Source organism: Scomber japonicus, chromosome 11 (assembly GCF_027409825.1).
Source record: "Scomber japonicus isolate fScoJap1 chromosome 11, fScoJap1.pri, whole genome shotgun sequence".
In the NCBI taxonomy this organism is placed as follows: Eukaryota; Metazoa; Chordata; class Actinopteri; order Scombriformes; family Scombridae; genus Scomber; species Scomber japonicus.
This window is the reverse complement of record NC_070588.1, coordinates 5112968-5132831: the sequence shown is the minus strand read 5'-3', so window position 1 is coordinate 5132831 and position 19864 is coordinate 5112968. Positions and strand designations below refer to the sequence as shown.

At 38.3% G+C, this 19864-nt stretch overlaps 1 protein-coding gene across 4 annotated transcripts in view; it reads right to left on the bottom strand.

Annotated features, from left to right (window-relative positions):
- The window catches only part of LOC128367582 (inactive dipeptidyl peptidase 10-like), a 97224-nt gene that overhangs the window by 53544 nt on the left and 23816 nt on the right, over positions 1 to 19864 (bottom strand). For 3 of the 4 annotated variants that reach the window (XM_053328182.1, XM_053328184.1, XM_053328185.1), the window contains 2 exons: positions 6475 to 6569; positions 6271 to 6345 (listed from right to left, as the gene is read on the bottom strand). In XM_053328182.1, coding sequence (XP_053184157.1) covers positions 6271 to 6345; positions 6475 to 6569 — 170 coding nt within the window. Of the gene's footprint in view, positions 1 to 3795; positions 3807 to 6266; positions 6346 to 6474; positions 6570 to 19864 lie in introns of all 4 variants that reach the window. The other variant, XM_053328183.1, reaches the window with a different exon arrangement.

The window sequence follows — 19864 nt, the reverse complement described above, 5'->3', positions numbered from 1 at the left end:
CAAAGCCATGACCTCCTTTAAGCCATGAATGTTGTAGTGTGTGTAGTCTGCATCACCTTGACGTGCAGTTACAGTGTTTCGGAGGCGTAGGGCTCTGAGGGGCTACAGCGTGGAGTTGAGTTGATGCATTACTATAAACCTGGCTTTATCCGCCTAGCCTCAATGGAACAGGTAAAAGCAACTGATCTTAGGATCTAAGAGACCTAAATCTGGAGTAGGTGCAGAATAGTTCAGAAACCCATGTTAACACCTTTAAAACAAGAATTTGTGGTTGTAGGGGGGGGGGGGCTAAGTGCCAAATGATTTCTTAGGGCACTTTCACACCACTAGTTCGATTATTTGGTCCGCACCAGGCAGTAAAATTGTTACTATCGAACTTGGGGGGACAGAGCCTTCTCCGCTGCCGCCCCCACCCTCTGGGATTCACTCCCCAAACCCATCAGAGACTGTACAGACCCCCATACCTTCAAATCACTCCTAAAAACACACCTTTTTAACCTGTCGTTTAACCTGTAAACTGTTCTTTTATCCTCTTTTTTTAACCTTCTACGTTGTTTGTTCTTTTCATTTTATGTCTTTTTTTAACCTTCTACATTGTTTGGTGGTGTGTTACTCCACATTGTTCTATATTTTAATTGTGTCCTTTGTAAAGCGTCTTTGAGCACTTGTAAAAGCGTGTTATAAATAAAATGTATTATTATTATTACTATGTAGCATACAGGCTGCCGTGTGGTCCTTGTTCACACCTCAAGATTGGTCCGACTGACATTCCCCTCATCTTCCGGTGGGTCGGCATTTGGTGCGGAGTCAAGCGGATCAAGACCACCTCTTTTTGGGGGTCTCGGTCCGCTTGATTCAGTGCACACCCGAGTGCCATTGATGCTTTCACACCAACGAAAATGAACCGAACGAAGAGCTTTTGGTCCAAATGGATTGTTTAGTGCGTGTGAAAGCGCCCTTAGCTGACTGCACTAATTTCATGTAGTCTTCTCTGATTGTCTGGCAACAAAACACTCTGCTCAGTCTAAAAATAACAGCACATTGTTAGTTTAGGTCTTTGTTGACAGTAAGTACAATGTAGAAGAAGTTTACGTATCCTCTTCATGTCTAATCTACCTGACCTGAATGCCTTTGAAATGTGAAAGGGGATTCTCATACTTTCAGCTCACGTGCGTCGCTTTCCTGTTCCTACATCCATATTTTATGGGAGCTGACAGCAGACATCACGAGACACAGCCACAAAAGAGGTGATGTACTTTCTGTCTCTGTCTCCTCCTGACACTGTTTTTCTTCCTGCTCGAGGCCTGAGAGTAATCGAGCCTTTTGCCTTCCAGATGATTCTCTGCCTCCACTGCTAGATCAGCTGAACTTGCCAAGGGGGGATGTGTCTCTTTATTTTGGACAAGGACCATGGCTGTGTAGCTATTCCAATCCTCTGTTTAAGGCCAGCAGTCAACACATTCAGGGTTTTCCACAGTGTATTGTAATGTCATATATTTACTGTGGGTTCAGTGATGCGCTAAAACCCTGATGTTATATGAAAAAGTATACTTCTCTTCCATTTCTCAAGAAGTAAGTTTAAGCAAAACACAATATTATCGCTGCTGAAAACAAAACACTTTCGGGCTACACGTCCAGAACATTGTGTACTGCTATATCTTCATATCTTGATAGAAAAATAGAAAAACACATTGTAATATTTGAACCAAAACAACCAAAAACAGATAAGTAAAAAAAAAACACTGTCTCATCTCCAGCAAGGTGCTGAAACTGGGCTCTAAGTGTCAGGGGAGGTTTATTTCATTCAGCTCATGAAGCTATTAGAAAAGTAATTTCTTTTCCTAAAAATAACTGTTATTATTGTACTTTGTTGTGCAGGTGTCAAGCTCAAGATTGCTTGTTTCATGTCGTGCTATCTGGTGAATGACAGAGATGGTTGATTGTTTGGTTATTTACAGGAAGAGTGGGTAACATTGTGTTTCACTGTATGAAATCTTAGTCAAGTCATATGTTGTTGAAACAAGATTCACAAGCCAAAGTGCATGTCTTTCATCTCCATCCATACTAAAGAGTCAACTACAATCTTCCTTGGAGCAAAATCACACAAACCATTTCTTGTATAGTGGAAGCAGTGCATTGAATGTCTAGTTCAGTTTAAAAGGTTTAATTGAAGCTTATTTGGCAAAGTTTCAGTAGCAGGACCGAACCACAACTGCTCCACCTCTGGTAATCCCTTAAATACAGTACTGCCTAACCCTCTCCTCCTCTTCCACTCTTGGATTTTGCTTCCCTGCAATGCAGTCAGCAGGTAGAAGAAGCTTTCTCATCAACTGTTCCTTTCCTTAATAAATCATTTAAATGCATCTTGTCAATGGTGTGGCCCTTGGTAGTGAAATGTGAGTGACCAGAATTAGCCATTGAGGGAAGGATGAGGCTGCCTTTTATACTGTGAGAGGCTCATGTAATCGATAGGCCTGATTGTCTGAATTGGTCTGTTACTGTATGTACATCCAAATTTAATTTAATTGCATGTGAATGGAGGAGAGTGTTCACAATACAGTCCAGTAGAGCATTTTTTATATTTCATATCTTCATACATGCATATATGAATAAATAAAAAATCAGGGGAAAAAAATATCGCCAGTCATTAGTTTTCTGAGAAAAAACAGACGGCTATGTCCTATGTCCGAGTCAACGTCAGGGTCAGTGAATACAGCATGTGATGTATGTGTCATTGCATTGGGCCGGAATAATTGACATGGATGACAAGTGTGCATATCTGTTTGGGACAACGTATCGCTGTGAGCAGTTCTTTTCAAAACTGACTCTACAAAGACTTGCTTCCACTCAAAAAACTGACTTACTCAAACTTGGAAAACCAGCTTTGAGTAGCATCATCGCCACTGCCAGCAGACGCCTCGCTAAAGAAAAACAGTTCCAGCCATCGTAATTAGTTGAGTCTAGAAATACAGCAATCATGAGGCTTAGTAACACATCCCTAGTTATGTGTTCATAATAGTATGGCCCTCAGAGGACTGTATAAAAATTGAAATGGCCTTTGATATGAAAAAGGTTCCCCACCCCTGCAGTAGAGGGAGGAGCCTGAATGAGACAACTGCATATAAATAAAGAGTTTGCGCATCAAAAATGATTTGTTCATCGGCAGGAAAAAATATGTTTAAAAATTTCCAACATATCAACAGGACAATTTCTATACCATTCATCCTTTAACATAACCTTGTGCTAAAAATGGACTGAGCATGTGGCTATTGGCTGCATTGTTCCAAATTATAAGTCTAACCCTTCATGCAAAATATGCAAATCAGATCTGATTAATCGCCCCGCCACTAATCCCCACAGTTGATCCCTTCCAGAGTGGAGGGTCCAATTTGCATATCTCCCTTTGCATCTAATCTTTTCTGATGGAAAGCTGGTAATTATAGTTCTCGCCTGCCCTGTGCTCTATTAGTGAATGAATGTGACCTGCCAGTCGCACATGGGCCACAATGGAATTTTAATCACCCTCTGACCCAGGCCCTCATCAAACTATATTAAGCACACAAGGACTAGTAGACTGTAGATATTTACTCAACCATGACAATACATTTCACTGTAGATTTGTTTTAATATCCATGGGATGTCTTTTCTTACAACCAAATATAAGATTTGAGTGAAAGTTGGAAGGGTTAGTATTGAGGAAAAATGGAAAAATCATCTTCATAGCTCCTCTCAAAACGTATGCTTGGTCTCAGATCTCATACCTCCCTGTACTGTGAGTGACGTAGGTGTCAGAACAGCCTTGTAACCTGTACATGTATCACAGTGAGCTGAGGTGAGACGTATTCTATATAATTTGACAGATATGAGTTTCTAAAGGCTATTCAAATCATTTTACACTCTGGCTGGTGCCAAATTTTAATATGGTATGGCATTTACAACATAATAGCATACTTTAGTGTATTAAATTTAATCACTGACGATGAAAGATATGGAAAGAAACCCTAAGAATACTGAAAGAAACTGAATATGCTTGATAATCAGACTTGTCATAACCCTAACCCTTTCCAAAAAGTTTGGATGCATGAAAGACTAATTTTAGCTTATTTGTTTCCCCCATCAAATTACATTACATCAGATTAACATAACATCAGCTGAATGACAACCCAAAAAGTTGACTGTATATTAATTGGTAGTGTATTGGATGACGTGCTTGTGTCCACTGTGGTGACTAAAGTGCAAAAATGCCATCAAAGTCCTTGCATATATGAGAAAACAGCTTTTTAAATAGCTGTCCATTATGCATGAAAGGGTTAACATGCCAATAGTCACATTTCCATCCGGGCAAACACATTTTTAATTGACACAGTAGTGGTTGCTAAAAGTACATTTCTGTTGTTTTATGTATATCAAAGTGATACAGTATGTGTCAATTCAAGATGTGGACCCCCCCATCCCCCTGTTTGATTTATAATTTCATTGTAATCATAATAGCACTCCTCTTCCTCACTCAGTACACTCTTCATCCTTCCCTTTCCTCTCCTCAGTCACTATTTCCTCTGTTTTAATGTAATTACCATACCCAAAGCAATGTAAACTTGTAGATATATTTTTATCTTATTGTTTTTCCTATGCCATTACTGTTCACTGTGAACAAAAAGCTAACCCATTATTAGTTTTTAATCTATATAATGCCAGTGTGGTGCCAGTATGGGAAATTGCCCTCCTCTTCCTCATTCAGTACACTCTTCATCCTTCCCTTTCCTCCCCTCACTATTTCCTCTGTTTTAAAGGTAATTACCATACCCAAAGCATTGTAAACTTGTAGATAGGGGCACAATATATAGCTGCATCAATCTCGTTCACACGTTGTTGCCATTTTTGATGGATTCTGCCTCTGGCACAAGAAGATAACATCCTGATTGTTAATTTTGCTTGCAATGCTCTAATTGAATCAGTTGCTTCTCCAGCAGGGTAACAGCCTTCACAACTCCATATCTATTTATATCAAGAGATGGATGATGGTGGTGATTCACAGATCTGGAACAATGCTTCTGATGGAATTCTTGATATTGTTTTTGAATGTGCTTTGAATTTGATTTATTGATAGGCATTCAAAAACTGTAGATATCAAATCATAAAAATCATACACATTTACTCAAGTAAGCATCATGTTTTACCTTACTTGATCATCTCCATTTAAATGCTTATATCTATATTTACTCCACTAAATTCATAGGGAAAATTGTACTTTTTACTTACTTATAGAAGTAGTGGATAGAACAAACAAATAAAATATGATGCATAGTTGTAGATTAAGCTACCCTGCAGAAGTACCTCTTTTGAACTGGCAAACCAATCACTCCACTCCAAGCTCTCTGTCCTCACTGTCCGCTCACACTTGAATAGTCCACATCAACAGTGTCCAACCTTTGCAAATTTAAGTAACGAGAATGAAGCCACCGTGGAAACCATTAAGAGTGATCATGGGTACAAGGATCAACGGCTTATATGGACGACAAAATCACTCCTATACAAATGCTGTTAAACAATGTGCTTACAGTAAGAATGTAGTCCACTTACAGCATTTTAGGTCTGCAACATGTGGAAAATGATATATGTATAACATATACTTAGCGGCTGCAGCACCATTATTGCCTTGCAGAAACCAGTCTGCCTCCTGCTGCCTATAGGCTGGTGCTGTGTGTACACTTAAATCATGACAGACAAAAGAAGAAAAATGAAGCTGTTTTCTCTCACTTGGAAAACATAGTCTCCTTGAATCTTATGAGAAACTGCCAAGAATGAGCCAAGTAGATGCAGCAATGAAACAAGCGTCTGAAACAGCTGTAGTGTATTTTGAAACTGTCAATAAAATTAAGTAAATAACAAAGGTGCACATTTAATTACTTTATATTCAAGTAATAAAAATATAAATGTCAACTAGATTGTAATCTGCATGAAGGATAAAGATTTTTTTTTAAAGGTGGTTATGATAATCTTATACTCTTATAGAGATCAATTTGACCCAAACAGACATGAGCATTATGAGCGGTTTCCACTATAAATGAAAACCAACTAAACAGACAGAAACAAAGAGAGTCGTATGGTGACATTTCATTCATGGGTCTCTAAGGACTATATGTGCACTCCATTACATTTTCTGTATATTGTATATAGTGGACAGGCTTACTACAACAGAGATATGAAAAGTTATTACAAGGTCTGTCTTTTCTTACTGCAGGAACAATCATTCATGATGCAGGAACATACCTGTTTCACATCATAGGCGAAGAGCACATATTTCAGGTCAGGGGAGACAGAATACTTGGCCACATTGAAATTTACCTAGAGAGAAGAAAAGAGATAAACAGACAGACAGTAAGGGGGTAATGCCCGTCTGCAATGATAACTATTATGACAGCATTTATATTGAGATAAATTACGATACACTATGCAAGACTTATATCTACTTACAAATGTTGTGTTTTTCAAGACAATCTCTGTTTCGTTTGTGAGGATATTGAACTTGATGACGTGGCCATCAGTGTTTCTGTAGATAACTTCAGAGTCTGTGTATAGAAACAGAGGGAACAAAGAGAAAAAACATCTGTAAGAAGGAAATTGAATTTCGGAAGCCTCAAGACTGTGAGAATAAAAAGTGAGGTTTCACAGCCAGACAAACACAAAGAGAAGACCTACATTTTTCATCTTCTAGGTAACATTGCATGTTCTGTTTTGATGGTAAGAGCATTGCGTGGCACAGCCAGGAAAACATCTTTTGTACCAAGTTGAATTGGCTTGGTGTGACTTTGTTGTTGTTGTCAAACATTAAGAGACGTAGCCCACCTCCCATGGAAAAGGGGGATAATCACAGAAAACAGTATCTTTGTGTAGAGTGTACAGAAAAAATTATACATGCATACATAAAAACATTCATGTACACACAAGTAAAAGGACAGCAAAATAGCAGCCATTAAGATAGACCATAGAAAATCTGTCCAACTAATACAAGTTAACAATCTTAGGGCCTGATTTACTAAGATCGAAGAATACTAAGATTTTGCAGGTGATCTACTAAGAATAACTGTGTAAATGAAAACAGGAGCAACAGGGTGGAGACAGCAGTATTTAAATTAGGGTTATATGTCTGAATGGAGAGTTTGGACGAGCAGAAAGCTGCAAGCGCAAAATGAGATGTGATCAGGTTCTAGTGGAAGAGGTTAACTAATATATTGAGTTATAACAAAAACTAATATTACCAGAAAAAAACAACACATATGGGAGATTATTAGTGATGAAGTCAATGCTGAATATTCCACTCCAAAATTATTAACACAGGTGGAAAAACTCCGTCCTGTGCGTATTCTGTCATTGTGTCTCCGTCTCCTCATCTCCATAGTAACAGCCGGTTAATACCTGCCCTTCAAAGGTATAATTTATAGGCGCAGTTTTCGTCAGAAATAATACCTTCAGGTTTGGTAAATCACAATGCGTGTGCTAAATAACATATTTGCATTTTCTCCTCCCTGTATTTTGCACACTGGGGTTGAAACGACCCATATTAAATATTCATTGCGGTAAACTACTAATATTACATTCATTATGGCAAACATACTAAATGAACAGCGTGTATTATCTTGCACATTTGAAAGACGCAAACCTCAGTGCGCTGCGTTAGTAGATCAGCTTGCACATTTTTTTGCAGGTGATGTCAAGTTTGCACACGTTTTTACACACGCAGACCTTTAGTAAATCAGACCCTTAATGCTCAATATTCCTTAGAGCAATGTACTTAATTCTCCACCTCTGCTCTGGAGCTATTTAGTTATTGTTGTCATTGTGTCCTGTGTGTGTAAAGCAGGTTCGAAGAAAAATATAGAAAATGTAGAAAATGCACACAAATTATAGGTCTTCTTATTTGTGTTACTCATGTTTCACATTGTGCAATAAAACTACTTTTTCTATCAATATTTATTTATATAGATTTTCATGTTCTGCTTGAGCAAAATGCAGCTTTTACAAAAAAAGCAACCACAATGAAGCATTGACCAAGTTTGGTCACAATGACAACCACAGTGAAATAAAATGCCAAGCATGCATGAATCACTGCTTCAACCAAAAATACAAACTGATAAGGACAAGAATGGACATAGGAGGACTTTTGGCTACAGAGCATGAATAACAGTGTTATCTTCTACAAGAGGAGGGATTTTCTTTTAAAGTTTTAAAGTTCAGCTTTCCCTTCACTTTGCATTTTTGCTCCATTTCCTGGTCCTCAACAATTATTGGATGGGCTTCTTTAAAATGTCATAGAAGTACTTATGGTTCCCACTTCCCAGTCCTGTTGACTTTGCTGAAGTTAGCATGCTGACACTCTGAAGAAAGATAGTGAACATGTCAACATCATACATACTGTTCTTTTATTGTTGCTGTACTGTATGAGTTATTTTAAATTAAATATATAAATTAAATGAGGATGATAAATGATTTTTTAAAAATCTAGCGATAGATAGATAGATAGATAGATAGATAGATAGATAGATAGATAGATAGATAGATAGATAGATAGATAGATAGATAGATAGATAGATAGATAGATAGATAGATAGATAGATAGATAGATAGATAGATAGATAGATAGATAGATAGATAGATAGATAGATAGATAGATAGATAGATTCTTTCTGACTGTGTGCACCTGCCACAGTAATAGATGTCATCATATCAGACTGACAGTGGGTATAAATATATTGCCAAGGAACAAAATTATTAGCCAGAACTCCTGATCTCACACTTTTTATTTGTATTATCACATTTGTTCTAATGTTTCATTTAGTACTATAAGGGATCTGACTCTCACACATCATACCACAGCAAGAACCATGCACTAGAGATGTGAGTATATATGTGTATATTTACTGTAGAGTGCATGTATTGAGTACAAAAGATAAGGTCACACTTATGTCTGCACTTTTGAATTCAGCTCTTCAGAGTTTATAAAATGGAAATACTGTATACTGTGTCCTCTTGTATTCATATGTTTCTATAGATCAGTCGAAGACACTTATCAGAAAATTGCTTATTTATGGCAGAGTATTATACCATTACATCAAGCAGAAAAGGCACTGCTGTTTGGGGGAACCAAGCATAAATAATGAGTCAGCGATTGGGAAGCATGAACGAAGCACCAGATGCTCTAATAAGCTCTTTATCTCAACAAAGTTGTCTTTAGTGAATGTCTGCAGGAGAAATATCTGAACATAAATTGTCAATCATTGTATGTTCTACCAGTATATGAAATATTGAAGAGGAGGTGATAAGACTGGAGCAACAGTAACTCGAATCCATTATGGTACTCAGTTGCTGCTCCCCAGTTAAGAAGACATTTCAGTCAAGCATTTCTTCAGATTTGTATCCTGTGGTCTATTTATCTGTCACTGTGGTGATTGAGAGGGAGGTGAAATGGAACAAGGGTCTGTGGTTAGACAGACCCCAACAACCCTGTCCTTCTTTATTTATTGAGATTTCTGGTAAAGTGGAGGCAGGCAATGGATGCTAGCAGCTTGACATTAATGTTTGGTCCACATAAGAGGCGGTTTGAGGGTCATGTCTGGTTCTCTGGGTTTATCCAGTGTCACTGGGAGTTATATAGTGATGAACAGCTTTACAAGTAAACACAGCTGTATTTATAGAAATCCTCTGGCTAATCCCAAACAGCTGGCAATGTTGCGTTTGGATGGCACGCTGCACCCTGAGGAATAGGTTTCCCTTGCTTCCACCATGATTCACAAAGTTTCTTTTGGCGTTATCAAATGTTGCTGCTGCTGTGGTTTGGTTATTGAAAAAGAACTAAGTGATAGAAGCAAAAAAAACACAGATGCTTATCAACGAAAAAACACATTTTGGGCCCTATTTTTATGGCAAGGCAATGTCCAGCGAAAGCAGTGCTGTAACAGTTGGGTATTTTACTGACCTTGAAATTTGCTTTGCCCGTCTCTGTGGTGTTTTGGTGTTGAGTGCAATATGCACAGCGCACAGGTGGGAGTAAATCATTACTGCCATGTGAAGGCAGCAGGATGTATATTGAATGTATGATAAATCTGAAGTGCCGTGCCAGAACTCACTGTCTGTACACACAGTCATTGTCCTTGTAAAAACATGTGCAAAGGCTGCTGTCACATCAATTATAATGTTAACAATGTGAAATACAGTAGAATTAAATTTGCATTAGCATTGGATTGATGCAATCATCAACATTTATAATTAATTCCTTTTTATCGTCATTGTGATGCTTTGGACAAAACTATCAAATCAATCAAATCATCAAACCAAATAATAATTTTCTGAAGAAGCATCTTTACATTTGTTGAGCTAATGTTGTCATGTTTTACTGTGATTTTCCTTTCATGCAGGTTTCCATTCATTTGAGGGTATCTTTATCAAAGCACAGTTTCCTGGGGACACTTAAATTGTTGTTGAGCTTCTCATTTCCGAGTTTCTACATGGACAAATAATGGGAGTTTGAGAGAATTTGATATACTGTAGAGAGCTAATCACTTTCATTATGTGCTGTGTTGTAATAACGTAAAATAGCCCACTCATAATAAAAGAAGTAAATAACACTAAGAGGTATCACTGACAGGACTAGCATGCCTCTAAAAGTTGCGTTTCCAATTAAGTCCTTTTATAAGCAAGCATCAAAATAACTTTCATTTCATCTAATGTCCAGTGGTGCTAAAGCTCAAGTCAGCTCGTGCCTATGAGAGAAAGATTAATATTTAGAGCTGATCAAAGGGGACTCATTCATGAACATTACCATGGGTCTCTGCACTGCTCTGCACTTGTCTCCTTAAATAATGGAACGTCTGCAGCTAAAAAAGAACAAGCTAAGACTAATGTATAAGTAATGTCCTACCTCTGTAACACCATGAATAATGAAATGTCTCTGCTTTTTTTCTGCCAGGCTTAACTCTGAAATTTAGGTGTGTGCAGATTAAATAATGGCCACTGTCCATGCCACATGCTTACCACTGCAGCTTTTGTGGTGGCCTAACAACGCTTGATTATATGACACAAAAAATATGAGATAACCCTGCAGTTAAAGGCTATTAAAGCTCCTTTTAAGATGATCTTCTTTGAAGATGGTACCACTATGGACACATCATGAACATTGTGGACAAAACAGTTTTTTTGTTGGAATTACCAGGAATACATTATCAGTGTTTGTGGCTGAGGGTGGCATTAGTCACGAGTCGACCGATGAGATCAGCCCTTCCTCTTCTCTTTAAAAATCTGTGATTGCACTCACTCTGACAGTTGAGTTGTACAGTGAATGAAAAGGCTAGGTCCTTATGTGAGAGGTACACAATCACTTAATATACAGCATTATTTCAGCTTGAGAGGACACTTTGTATTTCCTTAGTCTGTTGCCCTGGTCCTAATTGAACTGGTAGCAAGCTTCACGGACAGTTTAGCTGCTCATAACATATATCGAAGCTAGAGCTGCTCCACTATCCCCCCCTGCTTACCTCACACAGTACAGTGACAGCTCTCTGTTTACTGAAAATAATTCACATGGCAGTCACATGTGGATATGCTGCCATTGTAATGAACAATGTAAGAACATGTTTTATAGATTTTGCTTGGGGGGAGAAATGTCACCAACATGTCTACAAAGAGGGTTGCCAAGCAATTGGCACAAAAATGGCATTCCACAGCGTGATTGCCACTAATAGCTCATAGCTTGTCATAAGGATACCAAAAGGTGAGGAAAACATTTACGCTTTGAAAAATCTGCCACTTCACTGCAACTGTAAGACCCCCAATACCATTAATCCCTTGAAATTCTCTGCCAGTGAGTATTTATACCCAATCAATTGGTAAACAGCCATATGCTGGACTCCCTGAAGGAGCTGGGGTAATGATATCTCCCATCCAGTGTTTGTACTTAGTGAGCCATGTGACACATTGTAATTTTGCTTTGAAAATGCCCGATTTACTTGGGTTATAACTGTCCAGCTCCAGAGTCTACTGCCCACATTACTGCAATGACTGTCAGGAAATAAAAAGATTAATTCTGCCCACTGGCTGGAGGCGGCAATAAAGAATAACAGCATTCGATGCTAACTATAGAAGCCAGTAATAGTGTGATACATTTTGTAATCATATGCCTATTTTTGATCACTTGAGGAGATGATTATGGCAGCAGATATGAGATTTAAATTGTCACTGCTATTGCTGCATTAGTATTTACTGTAATTCTTTGCAGGTAAGAGAAATGGACACTGATGTTGATGTCTGTTTTCATGATTTGCACCAGGCCTATTAGTTCCAATCAAAGGAAATATTTATGCTGCACCATTCAATGATATTTGAGACAACAATGCTTTCAAATTTGTAGCAGTAGATCAGACAAGGTACAATCCTGTTTCAACCAGGCGGGGAGTTCCAGTCCTCTGAAATGAGGCCAACGCGGAAGTAACTTCATTTCTAACCTCAGTAAACGTTTTCAAAATGTGTTTATGGATTCAATCGCTAGTTTAAAGCCTTCTTCAATGCAGTATGATGTTCATTTGTGAAATTTTGGCCTCACTGATTTTATATTTGAGGATAAAGCAGGGTATGCATTAGGGCGTGGCTACGTCCTGATTGACAGATTGATTGCCCAATGTCCTCGAGATCCAGCCCTTGCAACCTATCGGAACCCACTGGCAAATCTGCAGAACCCTAAATTAATAATTTCCATCCAATGCCAATATATATATGTATATATTTTATTTAAATCTCCTCTGTGAAATACATACTTGCACTAAATGTTGACATTGGACATAAATTGAGAGTTGCAGAATAATCCAAGATCGATGTGACTACTAGAGACTCTAAGCTGAGCAGACCTGGTGCAAATCCCTGGAGTCAGGTTCTGAAACCCTTCTCAGAGAAGTGTAGGCTGATATAGCAGCATATTAATGCCCATGACTTGAGATCTCCAATAATCACTTAAGGGTTGTATGTTTGCGTGTGAACATAATTTTAAGCATATAGCAAACCATATACAGTATATCTAGAATTCCATAGCAGAGAATCGACAATGTGTAGTGTCATCTGGACAAATCCTTCAACTAAATCCTGTTTATATTACTTTTCAAATAGTGTATCCAAGTATGTCTTCTGTGTTCTTCTTCTACAAATGTATCCTAAATGAACTTCACTACAATATTTAAGGTATTGCGTGTACAATCCTAAGCCATTTTAGCAGACTGTATTGCCTGCTGTTTGTTAAATACAGGCAGGTGGGGGTTTAAAACAGGGAGAAGCAAATTTTAGCCTAACTGAAAGTCTGGGGGGCAAATGGGAACTCTGGGCACAATGTAATATGCATGGAACATACTAAATTATTTAGCCAAGGTTGCGTAATGCTTGAACGCTGTGTCTGTGGCCCCTAAGGTTCCACCAAATGTCACAGCTGGTCAAGCTCAAAGCCAACTTGTTAAAGATAGAACATAAGTGCTTGGTTCTGCAGATGCTGAGAGTAAATATGGTAACATCTGCTGGAGTGTAAGGATTCAGTGCCAGCTACAGCTAGCACCACACTGTTTAATTAAAAATGGCACCAGTGGTTCACTGCTTCTACATTTAAGGTTTCTTGTTGATGAGCAAAAATCAGAATAATTTGAATCAGCACTTGCATTATATGTAGAGGAATAAATATATTGTCTGCCTTTTGTTGGGGTAGAGTTAGGGTAAGTATAATGAGGTGTCTGTTCTGCCTTGGTCGTCAGTTCTGTGACATTTTAAGACATCCTGTGTCACTTGAACAGACGTTTACTTAAGTTAAAGTTTACAGCTAGCCATAAAGGACGGGACAAAGGCTATTTCCTTAGACTGACCATGTGTTAAAACAAGTCATGAATGATGGGACAGGGGCTGTTTTTCCAGATTGGACATTTGTTTAGAAGGTGGAGTTTTTTAGGAACTATATATAGTGTTGTAAGAATTGGAGTAGGGAGAGAGATTCAGATTGGGACCAGGAGTCTCTCAAGATTGGATGTTTGACACTGTTCTCTTTTGTAATAAAACCTTTCAAATGTACAAGTGAGACATGTCAGCGGTGGTTTCCTTCTTCATCAACACATCAAGAATCTACCTATTAATATAAACCTCAATAACAAAAACATGATTATGTAAAGCAGATGGCATAATATGGATGTCAAAATATAACTTGAAAATAATGAATATTTAGAAACTTGATGTATGTATTCACAATTGAGTTACTTAAACATGACCTAATCAGAGTTTCCATCATAACATAAATAAGCAAATCTACAGAATTATGAGATCACTGTATATGAGGACAAACAGTAAAATAACATGAGAAGATAACTTAGTAGGATTATAGTTTGGGCTGTTGAAGATTTTTACTAATACTGGTGGAATAAAGAAACCCTGGGGGGCCAATTGCTAAAGAAGATTAATGACACCATTAATGACATGAAGAGCTCATTTAGAGCTGTGTGTCAACAACATTATAAATACAACAACCACTTGGTGCGATAGCTGTTAATAAGGCAAACAAGCTCACATTTGAGGAAGGAGTGTTTGCACATTCAAATGGAGCATCAGTCACCTGTGGCCCGCAAGGTTTTCATGTGGTGATGTGGAGAGTTTACATTTCAGTTTAACACATTTTTCCATGTTCTTGCTAGATTTGTGTTGTCTGATAAAGAAAGTATAATAATTATGGTTTGAATGGAGTTTTGACTCCACTGTGACATTAGCAAATTCACATAAAGTTACACCAAGATGACCTCTCTACTTTGATGCCCATCTTAAAACTTTGAACATTTTTGACATCATTTTACATTTTTAAAAGTATAATCTATTGTCAGTGATGGTAATGGCTAGAATATATTTTATTCACTGAAGGAACCTTTTCAGGAACCTATAGGACCCTTATATGTGGCTCCACCAGAGGAACCAGGGTTTACATTTAGTTTTTCTGCCATAGTTTCTAAACTCATAAAGTCCCTGTTCTGGAGATTGTTCTATTGTGTAGAGTTTCGCTTAATGGTCATTTACACGTGGCAGTGTTTAGCTCAGTGGGTAGAGCACCCCGCCCCATGTGTTGAGGCTACAGTCCTCACTGCAGGCGACCTCGGTTTGAATCCCGCACCGAGCGTTCCTATCCTGCATGTCATTGCCCCCCTCTCTGCCTCCCACTTCCTGTCTCTCTCTACTAACCTGTACAATAAAGGCAAAAAGCCCCAAAAAATATACTTAAAAAAAAAAAAAAATGGTCATTTACACAACATACTGATGCACAGCATTATGTACAGTATAATGTACTGTTCTTGTTTCTTGTAATATATCAATTGATTTACTTTAACCCAACTAGTCTCAAAAGAGCAAGATGAAGAGAAATCACCAGAAAGACAGTACAAGCTGCTCTGTAAATTAGTGACACCTACAGGCAGATTTGAGTACTGCACCCTTAAAAAATTCTCCCAAAATTGCTTTAATGTCCATGTTATTTTTTGTTGTCTACAAAGCACAGCCAAGCAGTGCACATGCAAGCTAAGTGCAACCCCAGAGTTATTTATGTTAGTTGGTCTTCATAAATTACGTAAGATAACTGTTAATTACCTCATTTGGAAACTTGTGATGAAGAAAAGAGTTGTAATATTATTGCAGATATTTCACTGTAACGGTGTAACATGAATTATTGTGTTTGTGCTTGCAATCATACAGCCTAACCCCAGTAAATCAGGCTCGACATAGGATATATAGGGTTTAGGGTTATTGATCCCCAGAGGGGGAAATTCAAAATTGACATAACAGTATTTTCAAAAGTAAATAAAAATGAAGTACAGCCGACTGGGTCTTGTGTTAACTATCTGTCTAAGCTATGCAATGTGACCCCTCAAGGGTAAAACACATGCAAATGAGTGAGTGTAACAACAGGACAAGCTCCATCTGCTGAGGAAGATCATGTGAAACAATCAAAGGCTTCAGAAAAGCTGTTCATCAAAACTTATGGTGAGATTGTTTTGACAGCTTAACAGATTGTCTACTAGGGAGACAGGTGCTATAAAGTTTTCGGTTGCCAGAATTGGCTGTTTCTCTTTGTATCCAGTCATTGCACCCAATCACACATAAGACTTTGATAACCACAAATTACAACTACTAGCACTTAATTTGTATCAAACAACTTCATATCTGGTGGTTACACAAACACGGACATACATAAAGGACTTTTAATTTGTAGTTCCGTAGATGAGTTATGTTCCTGTGGTTCCTTAGGACCTGGAACCTTTTGATTAAAAAAGGGACTTTTCCTTCTCTGTACTTCAATTTATTAACAATATTAAGCTCAGAGCTCATATTTATGTACTTTGAAGTGGTTCATCTATAAAATAGGTGGTATATTACAGTACAAAGGAAGGGCATTGCCATTTTTACTTAAGCTATCATGATATCTGAGATCACTGATAGCTCAAGCTGCATTCAATAATGTCCTCATGTTGCTCTGAATCCACCATTGTGCTTTGATTGACAAAATAAAAACAGACAAGTGCCTTAAATTAGAGCACACCCCTGCAATCCCTCCAGCCTCTAACTAATTTTTTTCCCCTGACAGAGAAACAAATGGGCAACATTATGTGATTAGATTAGAAGATTAAGAGATAGATTAACACGACACCTTCTGTACAACAGGAACCTTTTAGACATCATCAATAAGGAGATTTAATTAATTACTGAGCATTATTTAACAAGCCAATGTGAATCATTGTAATTAGCTTGTTGGGGTTGTATACACTGTCCAAGGGTCATGTGCCAGTGGGTTTGGATTTATTTTGGTATTAAAACAGTTCAGTTCTGCTTCAGTGATAGATACAGTACAGCACACGTTAAATGAGACACTCTTGCGCTGCATGGGGTTTTCATGCAGAAGGATACTGCATTAGCCTTGTCCATTACGATTAATATGCCCATTTCATTTCAACTGTCCACCCACACCACACGCTAATGATGACATGCTTCATTTTTATCAGAACTGCAGATAATTTATGAGTGCAAGAACACGGATGCCTGGTTTCTAGAGCCTCCTCTTCTCTGTGCTGAGCAGCTACTTCAACCCCATCAAGTTTCTGACACTTACACTACTGGACATGCAAGCTAAAAATGAGATGCAGCAGGAATTTCTCTCCATTGAGCAATGCATGAACTACAGTCTTGGGTGCATATGCTCATGAAACATGCTGGTATGTGAAAGAGGAACCTGCTATGCATTCCCTCCTCATCACATGAACCTCTTAATCTTTTCCTCATCATTACCATCATCTGAAATACTGTCAACAAGAAAAGCAAGTGAACAACACACAGGATTCTCCTGAGATGTATGTTTCTAAACCAGTTCCAGTCCTTCCCTTGAAGCTATACTTTAGGGAACAATCACAGTCCTCTTCAAAGGTGCCTTTCCAGGCTCCCAGTCTGCACCTGGATGCTGCATTGTTCTGTACAGTCAGCAGTTATGTCTGTAACCTGCACTTCCCCTGTGGCTCTAACAGGAACATTTCCATTATCTCAAGGTCTTTCATCACTAGGTCATCTCATCGGGACTCACTACATCATGTGTAACATCATGTGTGCAGCAAAAAGCTTTGTGCTAAATGACGACAAGACAGTAATTCAAGATGATGAAATGCAAAACTACACTTAAAGAATTTCAGTATAGACTCAACCTTGAGGGAATGGTTCATACAAAATAAACTGTTAAAGCTACCCTTACCTTTGTTACATGTTTACACATTTTTTTGTTTAGGTTAAAATACTATTAATAAGGTAATGGCACTCTAAAATGTTAGAGAGATCCACCAGGCATAGAAACTCATCATTATTCCATTCTCATAATATTCTATGAAAACTCTGACCAATTATATCATCCGGTCCGAATGATATGATTGGCCAAGCGACCTTCCGCATTACGTAATCGTGCTCGCACCCCGACCCGTAAACAGACAGTATCGACTGACAATGACCGACAAAAGCGAGCCACGGCTTCCACCAGCCGCTCCCATGGGGAAAAAGACAACTATATCAGAACATTTTATTGTAATGCGTGTTTTCGGAGGGGGAGTGGCGGGGGGGGGGGGGGGGGGGGGCATAGGAGGGAGGAGGGGTTGTTGCTCAAGTTTTTTCAAAGTGCTGTGTGAAATGCAAGAAAGGTAGGAGTTGCTACCTTATGAGCAATATGAGATGTCACTCGATGTCAATGCTATTAATCACAAATTGTATGATTAGTAGAACAAAATTAGAACAGTAAGAATGCAGAAACAAAAAACTAACTATTAAAAAGCATAGACTACTAGAATGAATAATAATAATTAATAATAATTAGTATTATCTGTAGCATTGTTATATTTTTTCACTGTACCTCATGCAGTGTTTTGAAAGGGACTCATTAAATTCAGGTAAGACCCAGCAGCCTTTAACGTTTTGTTTTTTAATTAGTATGCTGTTTGGTGTTTATTTCAGTATCATTATAATCCTTGACCCATCATTAGAGTGAAACAGTTCTCACTGAGGTGCAGAATTGAGAAAAGCCTTACACGTGTAAGTATCTTTGCAGCTATTGTTCTCTTCCAGTGAATTGTGAGAAACACAAGTAGTAGTATAGTCTGAACTCTGAACGTCTGTTTTACTTAACAAGAACGATGGCAGCCACTTTCTTCAGACGGACAGGTGTAATTGACACGCATCACAGACTCACTTCAACCAGCATCCTCTGTATTTTGTAGCAAGCACTGCCATTTATTTCTTAAAGTGGCAGAGTGGGTGCTTAAAGGTTTCTCAGACATGCTTTATAGTACATAATGAGTTAGAGTCCTGTTTTCAGCCTACATCTTGTATGGTCTGAGTGAGCGTATTTTAAAGTCTGCTGAAAGATGGACCTGAGTTAATGCAGCTCATTGACTCCTCTTATTAATTTCTTTTCATTGACTGCTCTGCAGGCAAGTCTAATATGATCCACATCTCATTTGCATTGCAAAGCAAATGTCACTGCCATGGTGCACATTATTGAATGTGTTAATTATGTCCTAATTAAAAAAACAACCATGTTTATAAGGGAAGGAGTTCCAGGAGCCCATTTTTTTTCTTCACTTCTAATTTTATGACATATGTTATTTTGCGGGCCAATATTACAGTTAATCCTGTAGCTGCAACCAGGACAGTAAACACATCTAATATTACTGCTAGATGTGATCGCTAAACTTGATGTCAGCATGTAAGAAAAAAAACCCAAAATACACAAACACACACAAACACACACACACACACTGCATCTCTTTTAATATGCTGTCACTAGATGGCATCTTTCTCTCAAATGTGTGTGTATGTGTGTGTGTGTTTGTGTGTGTGTGACTGGCATTATGACAGTTCTTTGAATTAACACGCACTAGAATATATTTTACCCCATATTTTAAAAAATCGCAGTTGTAAAAGATAATACACTTCCTACTTCCTGCAGTAGCTTTGTATCATTTGAATGTATTTTAGCTCATTGTTTAACCCTTGTGTCGTCCTCCTCGGTCAAATTGACCCCGTCCATTTTGACTGTTCATTCTTTCCTTCTTTCCTTCCTCTTTTCTTCCTTCTCTCTTTCCTTTCTCCCTCTTTCCTTCTCTCCTCCCTCCCTCCCTCCTTTCCTTCCTTCTTTCCTCCCTCCTTCCCTTCCTCCCTCCCTCCTTTCCTTCCTCCTTCCCTCCTTTCCTTCCTTCCCTCCTTCTCTCTTTCTTTTTATGAGGACGTCGCTCTCTTTCTTCGCTCTCTTTCTTCGCTCTCTTTCTTCCTCCCTCCTTTCCTTCTC